We start from the raw sequence: 18,580 nt of genomic DNA on the forward strand, positions 1-18,580 counted from the left end.
GTTGTAGTCATGCGGTGCGTCGCGGGCGGGAAATGTGCGGGTGCGTTACAATAAATATACTAACCTATTTTCCTTTTTTTTTTTTTCCCTTCTCATTTCAGATCCGTGTATCCTGTGGACTATGAAGATGACCAGAGTTTTTTTTTTCCTTTTTTTTTTAATGTTAATAAAATGGTTATCGAGGGCTTCTGAGGGAATGTATTTTGGAATAAGTTTTTTAAACATTTATTTTATTTAAGAAAATGGTATTCCTAAGTGAATTTATTGGTTTTTGCTTATGTGAGCCAAATTTATCAACCCCCTGTGATAGTATGATAAATATGTCACACAGAACACGCTTACCAAAGCAAACAATGATAAATGTCCCCCACAGAGTCTGGACTTGTCTGTGATGGTGGTCTCGAAATTGTTCTATGATTTTCGCCCAATATTTATCTTTAACAGCATACAAAATTACTCAGGTCTCAGGTTTTCCCAGGTTGCGGTGTGGCCGAGACATGTGCAAGGTCAGGTCAGGTGAGCAAAGGGAGCCTGTCCTGCTTCAATGGGTGGAGCAACCTCTGGCTGGTAGAGTTCATTAACTAACTATTTTTGAAACAGCTGTAGGCACCCTTATTAGAAAACACTGGTCCTTTGAATGGAATGCAGCTCATTTGTGTTTCAATCGGTGGAGTTGCTAATGTGTGGGAGGGAGGAAAGTGACCTCAAACTTACAAACAAGGAGATATGGGATTTGACGTTTGAGAGAATAAACTCCAACAGGAAATACCCAGTTCACAAAAAGACAGCAACAGCGTTATGGTAATCTTACAATATAGCCATTTAGCCCCAAGAAAAGCACAGATTCTTCCTGAGCATGTCCATTACTGTCTGGCTAAAATCACTTTATGGTGATAACTCCTTTAACCCGATAACGACCACGGACGAGTATAGACGTCCAGGTTGGCGGGCGTTCCCGCACCTGGACGTCTATACTCGTCCATTCTTCTTGTGGGTGCTGCCCAGTGCACCCACGAGATCGCGGCAGGGACTCGGCTGTATCACACAGCCGGGACCCTGCTGCACTGCCAGGACCGAAGTAAACTTCGGTCCTGGCAGTTTTAACCCTTAAAGCCGCGGTCGGAAGTGACCGCGGGCTGTAAGTGTTATGACAGAGGGAGGGAGCTCCCTCTGTCACTCCTGCAGCACCCCGAATCGCGATCGCGGGGTGCTGTGTGTGTCCGCGGCTGGCCGGGACGTGCCGCACTGCCGGGAGTGAAGTTCACTTCACTCCCGGCAGTTTTACCCTTACAGCCACGGTCAGAAGTGACCGCGCGCTGTGAGGAGTTCTGACAGAGGGAGGGGGCTCCCTCTGTCTCCTCTGCAGCACCCCGGAGCATCGCGGGGTGCTGCTGCATACCTGGGCAGCCGGGGGTCCTACAAAGACTCCCAGGTCTGCCCTGGGTATTGCCTGAAAGGACGTGCCAGAGGGACGTCCTAATATGCTGCCTGCTAGTGAAAAGTGGCAGGCAGCATATAACTGCAATGCTTTGGAATACTGAGTATTCCAAAGCATTAAAAAGTGTAAAAATAAATAAATAAAATAAAAGTGTAAAAATAAATAAAAATTTAATAAAAGTGTAAAAATAAATAAAATAAAAAAATAAAATATATATATATTAAAAATACATTTATTAAATGAATCTAATTTAAAAAAATGCATAATGTGTAGGATCGCATTGGCGGACATCCGCAGCATGTAATATGCTGCGGATGTCCACCATGTGATCCTACACATTATGCAGCAGTCACGGTAATGAGCTCCCTGCTGCGGCTGGGTAGCTTTGTGTGTCCACTCATAGCGGCGGATTTCCCGCCAGCAGTCATGAGCGGACACACTGAGCTACCCAGCAGCAGCAGTGATGGATATATTCGCCATGAGCGGGTGCTTATTCCCACAACATGGCAGATATATCCATCAGGAGCCTTAACTGTCACAGACAGACGCGTTGTACTGCCAGCCGACCAAGGACCAATCAAAGAGGTCCCTGGTCCAGCCAATAACTTGTAGGGGTGCAGTATATAAATGGGGTCACTTGTGGGGGTGGGGGTACTGTTCTGCCCTGAAAGCCAAATGGCGCTCCTCTCCTTCTGAGTCCTACCACGCGGCCAAGGAACCATATATGGCCAAAGCGGGGGTATTTCCGAACATGGGACAAGCAGCTGAATAAAATATAGGGTGCATTTCTTTCAATATCAGAAGTGATGTACAAAAAATATGCCCCCCAAATGATGCATTTGTGAAAAATTGCAAATTTCGAATTTTTAACACTGACTTTGGTATTTGCGAATACCTTGAGGGGTCTAGTTTTTAAAATGGGGTCATTTGGGGGGGGTGTTCCTATGTTCTACTACCTTTTAATTTCTGCAAACCTTGCATAGCACACAAAAAAAGATGTACTTTTCAAATTTTCCAAATTTTCCAAATTTCAAGTTAAATTGTTAGGCTTCTAACTAATTTAAAATGTTAATTAAAAACAAAAAAATGATGTCAAAATAAAGTAGACATCTGAAAGTATAAGTTTCATAAACTATTTGGTCAGTATGTATAAATATATGCAACCTATTAGTGTTAAAATAGCAAAAATCTTAATTTTTTGTAAAAATTTCATGATTTTTTGCATTGTAAAAAAAAAACTACAAAATGATATCGGCTTACTTTTACTATGTACATGAAGGACAACTTGTGACAAAAAAACAATGTCAGAATTATCGCGATTGGCAAAACGTTACCAGAGTTATTCTCTAATAAAGACAGACATCCCAGATTTGAAAAAACAGGCCTGGTCTTTCAGGGGTGTACAGGTTTATTTGTATTGGTCCTTAAGGGGTTAAACATAAATGATCCAAGGGCTTTACCATTCTACTGTGCAGAATAAGCAACATGTATACCTATTTTCGGTGGGGATCTTTGATGAATAATACACCAGGGCTTGACAAATCCCAGGCACCAGGTCACCATGGCAAGTGAGAATTTAGTTCTGGCAGCTCTTTTTTTTTTTGTCAGCCCCGTGCACTCGCAGTTAAAGAGTACCTGTTGTTTGCAAAAACTTTTTATATAATGTAGATAACAACATTATATGTATATTTGTAATATATATTGGTTAAAAATGTGTATATTTTTGGGGGAAAATGCTGTCACTGTAGCTATTGTCTGTGTATCTCTGTGAGACCAAATACAGGAAGTGTGAGGAAAAGCTGTCTCTGTGCAGGTTCCTGAGTTGTCATTCATCCTACTGTGTGAACCGCAGGCTATTCACAGAGCCCTGCATGTCCTCGGTGCACAGAGCCCTGCATGTCCTCGGTACATAGAGCCCTATATGTCCTTACTGCAGACATATATAGGCAATAGCTGCAGGGACAAAAATAAACATCATTTTTAATAAATTATTTTCACAAATATACATGTAATGTTATTTTTTACATTACATAAAAAGTTTTTGCAAATGACCTGTAAACTTTAAAAGCAAAAATATAAGTGTTTGAAATATAACCCTTTTCTCCTCTCTTAATTATAATAAAAAAAACATTTTCAAATAAAAAATATGAACAAAAAATTTAACAAACATTTATTATCGTCACAAGCGAAATTGTCTAAATTATTAAGTGATCACATTGCTGGTTCTGCATGGTCAACAATGTAAACTGTGAACACTAAAATTGCTAATTTTTGATCACATCACATCCAGGAATAAAATACTAATGAACAAATGAGAAAACTGCACAAATGTTATCAATAATTGGAAAAATGTAACATCAAAGTGGTTAAGCAAATGTCTCCCAAAACTATTACACTATAGGTAAACGCAAAATTTCCTGCAACAGTGTTTAATTCACAGCAGGGGTGTGGAAATTTTATAAAAAACTACTTGTCCACGGGACTAAAATGGATAAAAATCTACTTGTTTTCGCTTTTACGCTCTAATTTTTTCCTCCTCGCCCTATAATAGCCATAACTACCTACTATAATGATACCTTTAAATTTTTCAATAACATTCTCTGAACCAAAAAAAAATATATATATATTAAGGAAAGTGAAATTGAAATAGTAAAAGATAATTTTGCAGATTTGGTGGTTCTCTTTTCTGCGCCATTTACCTTGTGGTTGAGGTAACATGTTAGTTTAATACTTTAGGCCGCCTGATTACAGCAATCCCAGATTTTCTAACTTTTTTAATTGCCATTTTTTAACCCCTGTAGCTTTATTTTTTTTCCCCACATACCAGGCTGTATGAGGGCAAATTTTTTGCACCATAATCAGTTTTTTTGTATCGGTACCATTTTGGTATTGATCTGACTTTTTAATCGCTTTTTAACTTTTTTTTCTGGGATATTATAAAAATTGCAAATCTGTGGTTTGGTATTTTTTTACATTTACCGTATGGGATACATAATGTTATATTTTAATAGCTTGTACAATTACGCACAAAGCGATACCAAATATGTTTATTTTTATTATGTTTTCATGTTTTTATATAGGAAAAGGGGGTGATTTGAACTTTTAGCATGGAAGGGGTTAATGCAGCGGTCTTCAAACTGTGGCCCTCCAGATGTTGCAAAACTACAACTCCCAGCATGCCCAGACAGCCAACGGCTGTCCTGGCATGCTGGGAATTGTAGTTTTGTAACACCTGGAGGGGCACAGTTTGAAGACCACTGGGTTAATGTGTGTCTTTCAAACTTTTATTATCTTTTTATTTTTATTTTATTTTTTTTACACTTTATTACACTTATGAGGAATCATTCTATTGAACTCTATTAATCTGTGTGCTCTGTGATCCATTGATAGAGCCTGGTCCAGCCAGGATCTATCAATGACAGAGCGGGACAGCAGGGAACAGAGGCAAGTCCTCCGGCTACCTCTATAGTGGATCTCCCCCCGTGCTTGCGCTGCGGGGGGAGGGGGATCCACCCCACTAGCCCACCAGGGAGCATTCACATGTCCCTTTAGACGGCGCTGTCAGCTCTGACAGCGGCGATCTAAAGAGTTAAAGCCAGCCGCTGCGATCGCCGCATGCTGGCTATTAGCGGCGGCCCCCGGCTACTGAGAACAGCCGGTGGCTGCAGAGTATGGAGCGGGCATCTCCCCGTGCAGACACGCCTCCTCCCCTCAGATCTCCGAAGCTACAGCTGGGGGGAGTGAAGGCAGAGGACGCAGGTCTGCACGGGGAGCAAGAAGCCACGCCCCCTCATCTCCCCCCGCACGTCTGCAGAGCAGGGGAGAGATGACAAATACACAGCATCTCATCTCCCCTGCTCTGCTTCCGAGGACACAGGCTGCAGAGTATGGAGCGGGCAAGAGTCGGGAGCCCGCTCCATACAGACTGCAGATCGCTGCAGCACTTGTCAGGCCCGGCCCTGCTTGCCCGAAGCCGGGCTAAGGGCCGGACAAATGCACCTGCCCGGCACCCAAAACTGCTAGTCCTGGGCGTCGGGCGATAGGAATTCCACATCCCTGCACAGTCTATCTGCAAATAGCAGGGAAAGGAAAAAAACAAGTATCCTACATAGAAGGGAAAAGTATGATAATGTAAATACATTTTAAATAGTGAAAACTTGAATTGAAAGCAGGTAAATGCAATTTCACAGTCCACTATTTCAAGCGTACCTGTCATTAACAAAAACTTTTGATATAATGTTATTATATGTATATTTGTAATATACATTGATTTAAAAATCTGTGTATTTTTGGGTAAAAAAAAATACTGTTCCTGCAGCTATTGCCTGTGTCTCCGTGAGGAGTCCAAATACAGGAAGTAAGGGAGGGACAAGCAGGGATCTGTGCAGGCTTGTTAACGACAGGAATACTTCAATGGTCAAGGGAGCGGAGATGTGAGGAACTGTTTGGCAGGGTCTTGTTACTGTGTCTGTCTGAAACATAAAAGGACAATTTTACCCCTAGGAATCAGTGGGGGTCCCGGTGGTCAGACGGATTATCCATTATGCTGTGGATAGGGGATAAAATCTTGAGATGGGGAAATCTCTGTAAAGAGGTTCTCTGACTAAAGTGAAATAAAAGACACAAACAACATGGTCCTGACTTTACAAAAGTGAAATAAAAGAAACAAACAACATAGTCCTGACGTTCAAAAAGTGAAATAAAAGAAACAAACAACATAGTCCTGACGTTCAAAAAGTGAAATAAAAGAAACAAACAACATAGTCCTGACTTTCAAAAAGTGAAATAAAAGAAACAAACAACTGACTTTCAAAAAGTGAAATAAAAGAAACAAACAACATAGTCCTGACTTTTAAAAAAAAACAAATAAAAAAAAACAAAACACACACAAGTTAATCCAGGGAGATATGTATCTCATCAGTGTGGGGCTTTATTCGGACGATCTTCAGAAATCCTACTGTGAAAGCATGGAGAGGTATCAGAGCATGGACTATGCTGCTCCATTCCATAAGGGGACAAGGAACCATTTACTCACTAAAGGGACTTCCAAAGCTAGCTAAATACAGACCCCACCAACCACTTACTATACCTTAAACTGGAAATAGGGTCACATTTTAATATGGAGCCTGAGTTTTATTGATGTTATCAAGTAAAAAAAATAAAAATTATAATAATAATTCTCCCTTTTGTACACATTCTTCAGCCCATTCCTTTTCTGGTCTGCTTCCATCCTGTGCCACGCTACCTTGCCCTCTGCCACTTGATCTTTCAGTGTATGGACAGTGGCAGTCTACAGAAAGTAAGCCACTCAGTAGAAAACAATAAAAATAATCAATGCACAGTGCTGAGACTCAATAGAATGGACAGCAACTGTGCATGCATGTACACCAGTGTTTCCCAACCAGGGTGCCATCAGCTGTTGCAAAACTACAACTCCCAGCATGCCCGGACAGCCGTTGGCTGTCCGGGCATGCTGGGAGTTGTAGTTTTGCAACAGCTGGAGGCACCCTGGTTGGGAAACATTGATGTGCACTGCTGCCCAAAAGATATTGACACAACAGAAAGCTAGCGGGTGCTACCACCGACACCAGCAGAAGTTTAAAACAGGAAAAAATATATATAATTGTATATTTAATAAACTTCTTATTTTTAAGGTTCATTCAGTCAACTATGGCTTCATTAGAAATCAGTGTAAGTAAAATAACTGGTATAAGCTGAAAAAAAAACTTACCTGAATACTGTGCACTCCATTGATACTACCAATCTTTTGCTCAATGGTCTGGACACAAGAGTTACAGGTCATTCCCTCCACAGGGATGACAGCTACCAGTGCCCTCGACCCCATCTCCATTCAGCTTCAATCACTAAAATAGAAAAAAGTTTAGTTGAGGAGACGCAGAAGGCGAAGCAAGGAATAATCTACAAGAGGCTATTTCCAGGCACAAGTACCTAAATGTTCAAAACTATAATAAGATACCCTAAAAATCAGTGTCGTCCGCTGCTAACTGGAGACACAACGTACAAAGTAGTGTTCTCTGCAGACATCCTATATTAACAGTCCTGGCTGCAGATGTCACCAATGCCCTCCAGCATTTCTGGAATAAAGGGTAATCTCATTTTATCTACACTGCTACGTGCTTTGGTCACCTCCAGTCTGCTACTCTGCCTCCAAAGCTTAATTGTACATTCATAAGTAAATTCAATCTCTTACCACTATGGACGGTTGCAGGGCTTCCCACCCAATTCACTGTATAATGCAGGGGTGGCGGGTGTTGGCTCCCCACTGATCAGCGACTCAGCCTATCCTGTGGATTTCATTCTTCTATTTAGTGGTATAGGGCCCAAGGAGGCTATAAATCCTCTTTAGGCTATGTTCACACGTATGCAGATTTGATGCGCTGCTGCAGATTTCAATGTAAACTAAATGACTGAGCACAGCTTCTAATCTGCAGTAACAAATCCTGCGCATCAAATCTGCGCAGGGTCCTGTATGTGTGAACGTACCCTTAAAGGGAATGTCCAGGAACAATAGTAAAGCACACTTAAAGGGGTACTCCGGTGAAAAACTTTTTTCTTTTAAATCAACTGGTGGCAGAAAGTTAAACATATTTGTAAATTACTTCTATTAAAAAATCTTAATCCTTCCTGTACTTATTAGCTGCTGAATACTACAGAGGAAATTCTTTTCTTTTTGGAATGCTCTCTGATGACATCACGACCACAGTTCTCTCTGCTGACGTTATTATAATAATAATAACGCTTTATTTATTGTTGTCCTTAGTGGGATTTGAACCCAAGTCCACAGCACTGCAAGGCAGCAGTGCCAACCACTGAGCCACCATGCTGCCCTTAGCATACATCTGCTATGCATGGTTGCTAAAATGGACAGAGATGTCAGCAGAGAGCACTGTGCTCGTGATGTCATCAGTGTTCCAAAAAGAAAGGAATTTCCTCTGTAGCATTCAGCAGCTAATAAGTACTGGAAGGATTAAGATTTTTTTTAATAGAAGTAATTTACAAATATGTTTAACTTTCTGCCACCAGTTGATTTAAAAGAAAAAAGGTTTTCACCGGAGTAACCCTTTAACTATCTTAATTCCTGTTGATGTTCTAATGGCTACCACTCAGCCAATCACTGGCCAAGGTTGGTCTGGGTGACAGCTGGCATACTACTTGTGGGATACCATCTCTGAAGCTCAGGTTAACCAGCAATACTTTATTATGTACCTATGATTACAAATCACTTCCTTTTATAAGTTACTTAATAAGAGCACAAAGCAGGTCAAATCAACCTTCTTATATAGCCAGTAAAAAATCCAGAGTGAGTCATCCAAGCGCAGAATGGAAGTTTTCTTATAGGTTGCGTCCCGTTCTGGAGGGAAGGGTGTCTAATAATGAGCTATATACAGTATATATCAGATTTATGCCAATCTTTAGAACATAAATAGGTATGTTCTAATGGGACAACCTTTTTTTTTACGATTTTACTGCCAAAAATTTTTTATACTGACAAACAAAAATGAGCTAAAAGCAACAAAAAAAATGTACATTATAATAGGGGGAGATTTATCAAAACTTATGCAGAGTAAAAGTTTACCAGTTGCCCATAGCAACCAGCCAGCTCGCTTCTTTCATTTTTAACAAGGCCTCAGCAAAATGAAAGAAGCAAGCTGATTGGTTGCTATGGGCAACTGGACAACTTTCCCTCTGCACTGGTTTTGATAAATCTTCCCCTATGACCCTATACCTACATATTTTGTGAAATTAGAACCCCAGCACTTTACAGTTATGGCCACGGCCATACAATATTGCATCAATGCATAACATTTTGTAAAGAAAGAAAACACAAAACAAAACATATAAATTCATGTTTTGTGGGAAATGTCTCAATCAAGTAGAGCCTGAGATACAGGAGACCTCCTAAAAATATTCACCAGGACAACCACCAAAAATCTCCATGATCCAGAAGCCAGTTAACAGGGATGTGGAGGTGACTACTGCTAAGCAAGAACATACCACACAGGGCTTGTTGTCCATATGACACATATAGATATGCTTAGAAGCTGTACATGCAAAACTTTATATGAAGGCTATTTACAGAGAAGATTATGTGCTACACTGTGATTCTGTGATAATATACTAGGGGTGTGAATCGCCAAGAATTTGGGTGACTACTGCTAAGCAAGAACATACCACACAGGGCTTGTTGTCCATATGACACATATAGATATGCTTAGAAGCTGTACATGCAAAACTTTATTTGAAGGCTTTTACAGAGAAGATTATGTGCTACACTGTGATTCTGTGAAAATCTTCTGTACTATATTGGAATCCTGTGATAATATACTGTACTATACTGTGATAATATACTGTACTATACTGTGATAATATACTGTACTATACTGTGATTCTGTGAAAATATACTGTACTATACTGTGATCCTGTGAAAATATACTGTACTATACTGTGATCCTGTGAAAATATACTGCACTATACTGTGATAATATACTGTACTATACTGTGATAATATACTGCACTATACTGTGATAATATACTGTACTATACTGTGATAATATACTGTACTATACTGTGATAATATACTGTACTATACTGTGATTCTGTGAAAATATACTGTACTATACTGTGATCCTGTGAAAATATACTGCACTATACTGTGATAATATACTGTACTATACTGTGATAATATACTGTACTATACTATCATAATATACTGTACTATACTGTGATTCTGTGATAATATACTAGGGGTGTGAATCGCCAAGAATTTGGCGATACGATTCGAATCGCGATACCAGTGTGGCGATTTGATATATCCCGATATATCGCGATACTGTCTAGGTGACGATACATCGCGATATATCCCGATTCTGTAAAAAAAACAATGTCTTTTACACTTTTATTAAAACTTTATTTTTTTTTATACACTTTATTAGTCTTTTAGGAATCATTAGATTCCTCAGACAGATGAATAGAGTTCTATTGAACTCCATTGATCTGCGATCCATTGATAGAGCCTGGTCCAGCCAGGCTCTATCAATGACAGAGCCACGGAGAGCAGGGAAGCAGAGCTACCCTCCGGCTACCTCCACAGTGGATCGCCCCCTCGCGATCGCGCTGCGGGGGGTGATCCACCCCACTAGCCCACCAGGGAGCATTCACATATCCCTTTAGACGCCGCTGTCAGCTTTGACAGCGGCGATCTAAAGGGTTAATAGCCAGCCACGGCGATCGCCGCATGCTGGCTATTAGCGGCGGCCCCCGGCTACTGAGGACAGCCGGGGGCAGCAGAGTATGGAGCGGGCATAAGTCCGGAGCCTGCTCCATACAGACTGCTGAGTGCCGCATGCTGGATATTAGCGGTGGCGAAGCATCAGCGGCCCCCGGCTACTGAAATCAGCCGGGGGCCGCAGAGTACAGAGCGGGCACGTGTCGGAGCCCGCTCCGTACACCCAGAGTGACGCCGCGTCAGATCCGGCCTGCCCGGCTCCACAAATGTGGAATTTGTATCTCCCGACGCCCAAGACATGCTGTTCCGGGCATCAGGAGATACAAATTCCACATCCCTAAAAGGATCGATTCAAAAATATTTTGAATCGATTCAGTATCGCGAAGTGAAAAATCGCGATAATCGAGCAAATCGATTTTTTCTTACATCCCTATAATATACTGTAAAATACTGTGATAGCATACTGTACTATACTATGATAGCATACTGTACTATACTGTGATAATATACTGTACTATACTGTGATTCTGTGATAATATACTGTACTATACTGTGATTCTGTGAAAGAATACTGTACTATACTGTGATAATATACTGTACTATACTGTGATTCTGTGATAATATACTATACTATACTGTGATAGCATACTGTGATAATATACTGTACTATACTGTGATTCTGTGATAATATACTGTACTATACTGTGATTCTGTGATAATATACTGTACTATACTGTGATAATATACTGTACTATACTGTGATAATATACTGTACTATACTGTGATAATATACTGTACTATACTGTGATAATATAGTGTACTATACTGTGATAATATAGTGTACTATACTGTGATAGCATACTGTACTATACTGTGATAGCATACTGTACTATACTGTGATAGCATACTGTCCTATACTGTGATAATATACTGTCCTATACTGTGATAATATACTGTCCTATATTGTGATAATATACTGTCCTATACTGTGATAATATACTGTACTATACTGTGATTCTGTGATAATATACTGTACTATGCTGTGATTCTGTGATAATATACTGTGCTATACTGTGATTCTGTGAAAACATACTGTACTATGCTGTGATAATATGCTGTACTATACTGTGATAGCATACTGTACTATACTGTGATTTACTGTACTATACTGTGATTCTGTGAAAGCATACTGTACTATACTGTGATAATATACTGTACTATACTATGATTCTGTGAAAATATACAGTACTATACTGTCATAGCATACTGTACTATACTGTGATAGCATACTGTACTATACTGTGATTCTGTGATAATATACAGTACTATACTATGATTCTGTGATAATATACTGTACTATACTGTGATAGCATACTGTACTATACTGTGATAATATACAGTACTATACTATGATTCTGTGCTAATATACTGTATTATACTGTGATAGCATACTGTACAATACTGTGATAACATACTGTACTATACTGAGATGCTGTGATAATATACTGTACTATACTGTTATAGCATACTGTACTATACTGTGAAAATATACTGTACTATTCTGCGATTCTGTGAAAATATACTGTACTATACTGTGATAATATACTGTACTATACTGTGATAATATACTGTACTATACTGTGATTCTGTTATAATATTCTGGACTATACTGTGATTCTGTTATAATATTCTGGACTATACTGTGATTCTGTGAAAGCATACTGTACTATACTGTGATAATATACTGTACTATACTATGATTCTGTGAAAATATACTGTGCTATACTGTGATACTGTGAAAGCATACTGTACTATACTGTGATAGCATACTGTACTGTGATAATATACTGTACTATACTGTGATTCTGTGATAATATTCTGTACTATACTGTGATTCTGTGAAAGAATAATGTACTATACTGTGATAATATACTGTACTATACTGTGATTCTGTGATAATATACTGTACTATACTGTGATAGCATACTGTACTATACTGTGATAATATACTGTACTATACTGTGATAGCATACTGTACTGTACTGTGACAATATACTGTACTATACTGTGATAATATACTGTACTATACTGTGATTCTGTGAAAATATACTGTACTACACTGTGCAGGGCTGTGGAGTCGGAGTCGAGGAGTCGGTGTCGGATGACCTGGAGTCGGAGTCGGCAAACAATGCAATATATGTTTTTTGCAGGACTAGAGACACTTGTATAAGTGAAGGGAATGGAGGGTCAATACTTCAAGACTGAAGCTGTAAACCATTGGAAAAACTGCTGTCATTCAGCTAAGGCTATAAAAACTTGTAAACTTGATTGCTAGCTTAAACTTTAAACATGACTATGGGATTCTAAAAGGGAAATCATGTTTTATAATAAATGCCCCTTCCTGGATCCCCCCCCACTGCCCTATCTTCAGCAGCAGATCAGCACACAAAAAGGAGAAGGCAGCAGCTTCTGCCCAACTACCTCTCTCTGCTAGAAGAGCTTAGAAGAATTTGGTGGAACAGCTTCTTGGATTCAACTGTAAGTGTTTATAAATACATTCGCATATTAATACAGAGGAGTCGGAGTCGGAAGTACAAAAAACTGTGGAGTCGGAACATTTATCTGCCGACTCCACAGCCCTGATACTGTGATAATATACTGTACTATACTGTGATTCTGTGATAATATACTGTACTATACTGTGATTCTGCGATAATATACTGTACTATACTGTGATAATATACTGTACTATACTGTGATTCTGTGAAAATATACTGAACTATACTGTACTATACTGTGATAGCATACTGTACTACACTGTGATAGCATACTGTATTATACTGTGATAATATACTGTACTATACTGTACTATAATGTGATACTGTAATAATATACTGTACTATACTGTGGTTCTGTGAAAGCATACTGTACTATACTGTGATACTGTGATTATATACTGTACTATACTGTCATACTGTGAAAATATACAGTACTATACTGTGATAGCATACTGTGCTATACTGTGATAGCATACTGTGCTATACTGTGATGGCATACTGTGCTATACTGTGATGGCATACTGTGCTATACTGTGATAATATCCTGTACTATACTATGGTTCTGTGAAACATACTGTACTATTCTGTGATAATATACTGTACTATACTGTGATAATATACTGTACTATACTGTGATAATATACTGCACTATACTGTGATAATATACTGCACTATACTGTGATAATATACTGCACTATACTGTGATAATATACTGCACTATACTGTGATAATATACTGCACTATACTGTGATAATATACTGCACTATACTGTGATAATATACTGCACTATACTGTGATAATATACTGCACTATACTGTGATAATATACTGCACTATACTGTGATAATATACTGCACTATACTGTGATAATATACTATACTATACTGTGATAATATACTATACTATACTGTGATAATATACTATACTATACTGTGATAATATACTATACTATACTGTGACTCTGTGTTAATATACTGTACTATACCCCCCCCCCCCCTCCCCTCCGGAAAACATGCGATTATCTGCTCAGGCCGGCTCCCGTGACGGGGCCAGCCAGAGCAGGTAAAAACAAATCGGCGTATGACACGCACCCCTGCCTGCGTGTTATATGCCGATAAATCTTCTGGTCAATGATTTAAAGCAGCCGCAGTAGCGGCTGCTTGTGAAGTATTAGCAGCCCGGCCGCGGCCACTTTAGATCAGTGACCAGCGGCAGCTCCTCCCCGCTGTGCTTTTAATTTTCCTTACCTCCCCCCTCCCTCATCATTCCCCCTTTTCCCTTTCTATATTTATTTATTTTATTTATTTTTTTCCTTACCTGGCTGCGCTTCGGCAGGCCAGGTCAGATGGCGGGTCTTGCGGCCTGTGTGGTCATGAAGCAGATGAATGACGTCCTCTCCCGGCTCCTCTGCGTGGCATCAGTGACTTTTAATTTCCTGCAGCCGCCGTAAGTCAGAGTTTGGAGTGCGGCGACTGCAGGAAATGAAAAGTGATGTCACTGATGCCGCGCAGAGAAGCCGGGAGAGGACATTACTCATCTGCTTCATGACCACACAGCCCGCAAGACTCGCCGCCTGACCTGGCCTGCCGAACCGCAGCCAAGTAAGGAAAGCAAAAAAATATATAAAAGGGGGAAGTGATGAGGGAGGGGGGAGGTAGAGGAAAAAATATATAAAAAGCAGGGGGGGGAGGTAGGGAAAATAAAAAATTTGAAATATAAGAAGCAGGGGGGGGAAGTGATGAAGGATGGAGGAGGTGGGGAAAGTAAAAAAAAATATATATATAAAAAGCAGGGGAAAAGTGATGAAGCATGGGGTGGGAATGATGAGGCATGGGAAGAATGGCATAGGAGGTACCCCTACCCCTTAATTCCCTGGTTGAACTTGATGGACATATGTCTTTTTTCGACCGTACTAACTATGTAACTATGTAACATGAGGGTGATGACACAGGGGGAAATGATGAGGGGGTGATTATAAGACATGGGGGGAGGCGGTGAGAGGGGTAAATGTGGCACTGGGACTGATAAAAGGGGAGGAATGATATGACACTGGAGGGGACGGGACCAAACTGAGGTGCAAAAGAAAACAAAGTTGGGGGGATGATGTGGCATTTAGTCCAAGGAAATTATAATACATTTTTATTTATTTTTTTAACTTACATTTCCCTGTTAAAATGGGTGTGTGTGTTACATGCCAGTGTGTGTTATACACCGATAAATACAGCACTAAAGGTCAGTGTTTCCCAAACAGGGTGCCTCCAGTTGTTGCAAAACTACAATTCTCAGCATGCCCACCGGCAAAGGCTGTCCGGGCATGCTGGGAGTAGTAGTTTCACAACAGCTGGAGGCACCCTGATAGAAAAACACTGAGCTAAGTAAAAGGGTCAGGGAGAAAAATAAAACTTCTGCTCACCTACTCCTGGTCCCTGCAGATGCTGTTCCCCTCTGTGCGGTCCGGGGTGTCCTCTCTTCACCATTCAACTAGTAGGACCTTTCCCTTTTCAGCCAATCACTGGCCACGGTGGTGTCACGTGTCAAGCCAGTGATTGGCTGATGGGGAAAGGTCTTTTTCGACAGCAAACACACTAGGTTTCCCGCAGAAGATTTGAAAACCACCCGGGAAACCTAGTGGATTGCTGCAGTACAAGAATGAGGGGGAGGAGAATGTGACGGGGGGGAAATATGACAAGGGGGAGATGTGAAATGGGCGGTGGGCATAAAATGGGTACGTGTGAAATGGGGGCGATTGGACATGAAATGGGGGGATTTCACCATTTTTTTTATTATATCGCATCGCATATCGAAATCGCAATTTTTAGGCCCAAAATCGCAATCGCACATTTTCCCCATATCGTGCAGTCCTAATATGCACATCATACATTACATACACACATCACACATACAGACATCATACACACATCCACACATCACACCATACATATACACCATACATATGCACACATCATACATACACCCGCCACTGCCCACCCCACCCCACATCCTACATTACATACACACATCACACATACACACACACCATATATATACAACCACCTTTGCCGCCACCTGCATGCTCAGTCTCTTCACCTGAGCCGGCCATGAGTGGATATCAGAACTGTAGTCCTGGCGCAACAGCGTTGGGGTGGCGCTCAGCCGCTTGCCACTATGCTGCATGAACTCTCTTTTCACACACAATAAAGACCCACCGGCCGGCACCTCAGGGGCTAAGAGCAGACTTGTGCCTGTGCAGCGCATGTCTGCTCCCAGCAACAATCAAGTAGACAGGCCTGTACCACAGAAACGCCGGTGGGGGGGGCGCGAGGGGTCTCTGAGCAGTGGCCTCCGGCTACTGAAATCAGCTAGGGGCCGCCGCCCTCTCCATACACACTGAGCACCGGTGTGAGGTGCAGACTTGCATCCCACGGAAGTCGGTCTGTCCCTGCTTGCCCGATACAGGGTTTAATCTATGAAAAATTTACCTGCCCGATGCCTGGAACTACATGTCCCGGGCGTCGGGCGATAGGATTTCCACATCCCTGATACTAGAAGTAATACTAGCTGTAGTTTGTAAATAGTCACGAAATGTAATACTTAGAAAGTCATCTGGCTACAAAACAGCTTGTAGTGGACGGCTGAAAGGATCCTCAGGCTGCCTGTGGAAATAAGGTACATTTGCAATGCCTTCCAATCTTTCCAGGAATTGAAATGGCTGTCAATGGTCTGGACCATGCAAATAACAGGCGATCCTTACACAAATAACACACCTTGAAGAAAAGTAAATGAACCTTGAAATGTATCAGGAATTTGCTATACACCGAGTCCTATTACCTCCCTTGCTTTAATCCAGTTAACCATTACAAAAAGACACTCCAACATTTCTCTATGGAGGCCGAAATCACAATGTAAACTTTCCATGTCCTACTTCCTTACACAGCAGCCTGACTTTTAGGAATTATATCTATGTCCAGAGCTTCATAACAGTCCAAGACTATGGCTGCCAGCCAGAGAGGTGGAGGTAAATAACTAGGTTTGTGGTTGCTTATTACAAGTGTATGCTCTAAAGCCGCTTATTTCTTATCTAGAATAAACACATTTACTTAAGTGTAAATTACAAGTAATCTGCTCAAATCCTCCAGCAGAAGAGAAGTATTAGACATCACTTCCCTAACCATCCAGTCTGCACTTGGATCACATTGCCCAACACATGACAAAAGAGGAACAGACCATCAAATGATCAGGGTACTGAATGAGATCATTGTTATAAGGCCACGTACGATTATAGATTATGGCATCTCCATTATTATTCCTTTTAAAGCCATTTCATAAATGTGAATGAAAAATGTCATTTTAATATTTTAATAAACAACAATGCTAAGAACCTTGCAGGTAAAGTGCAGGTAATACAGCTGAAATGCAATGTAATATTAATCAAATATTCAGTGTTTGCATATATCTTAGTGCGTGCAGTGTGCAGCTTCTTACCCGAGTATTTTGCTTATGGTTAAGACTATGTTTACATGCTGGAATTTCCCTTCTTCCACAGATTCTGTTCTGCCAAGCTGGCTGTGGATTTTTTGCAGTTTTGCAGATTCCACACAGAAAGTGCATGGAATTTGTGCTGAATTTATGCAGAATTTTTTGCACTCAAAACAAAGTTTCCAGACAAAATTCAGATTCACATTGATGTCAAAATTCTGCAAAAAGAATTGATATGATCATTCTTATTGTGAAATCTGGAACGTAGATTTTTCACAGCGGATCTACCGTGTAAGGCTGGGTTCACACCACGTTTTTGCAATACAGTTCCTGTATACGTTTTCAATGTGACAACCGTACGGAACCGTATTGAAACTGTATGTACTGACTCTCCAATGAAAACCAGATGCCAAAAGATGCATCCGGTTGTGTCCGTTTTGCATCTTGTACGGTTTTGTCTGTTTCTTTCCCGTACCCAAAATCGTAGCCTACCACGGTTTTTGGTCCAGGTGAAAAACCGTATACATTCTTTTTTTTTTTTTTTTTTTTTTAACATGGGAGTCAATGGGAACCATACAGAACCATATGTGCGTATGGTTCCATTCGGTTTTCACCATAAGGTTTTTGACACCGAATGTTTTTTCTTGGAATTTCCATCAAACAAGTGAAACTTTATTCATAATGGAGTGAAAAGTTAAAAACGTATACGGATGCAACCGGACATCATTTTTTAAAACCGTAAAGGGGTTAAAATTTGTACACACGTTTTGATATAGTTTAGTCCAGTTTTGAGGAATCCGTTTTTAATCAAAAACCTGATACAGATTTTCCAATGCCTTTGACATTGGAAAATCCATTAACC

At 40.5% G+C, this 18,580-nt stretch overlaps 1 protein-coding gene across 4 annotated transcripts in view; it reads right to left on the bottom strand.

The window, feature by feature from the left end:
• The window catches only part of ATP7A (ATPase copper transporting alpha), a 147,318-nt gene that overhangs the window by 98,635 nt on the left and 30,103 nt on the right, over positions 1–18,580 (bottom strand). For 3 of the 4 annotated variants that reach the window (XM_056537730.1, XM_056537732.1, XM_056537731.1), the window contains exon 3: positions 7,170–7,302. The exons of the other annotated variant lie outside the window; for it this stretch is intronic. In XM_056537730.1, the coding sequence (XP_056393705.1) occupies positions 7,170–7,289 (120 nt within the window). In that variant the 5' untranslated portion in view covers positions 7,290–7,302. The remainder of the gene's footprint in view (positions 1–7,169; positions 7,303–18,580) is intronic. 4 annotated transcript variants of the gene reach the window in all.

This window comes from Hyla sarda, chromosome 9 (genome assembly GCF_029499605.1).
Source record: "Hyla sarda isolate aHylSar1 chromosome 9, aHylSar1.hap1, whole genome shotgun sequence".
Classification (NCBI taxonomy): domain Eukaryota; kingdom Metazoa; phylum Chordata; class Amphibia; order Anura; family Hylidae; genus Hyla; species Hyla sarda.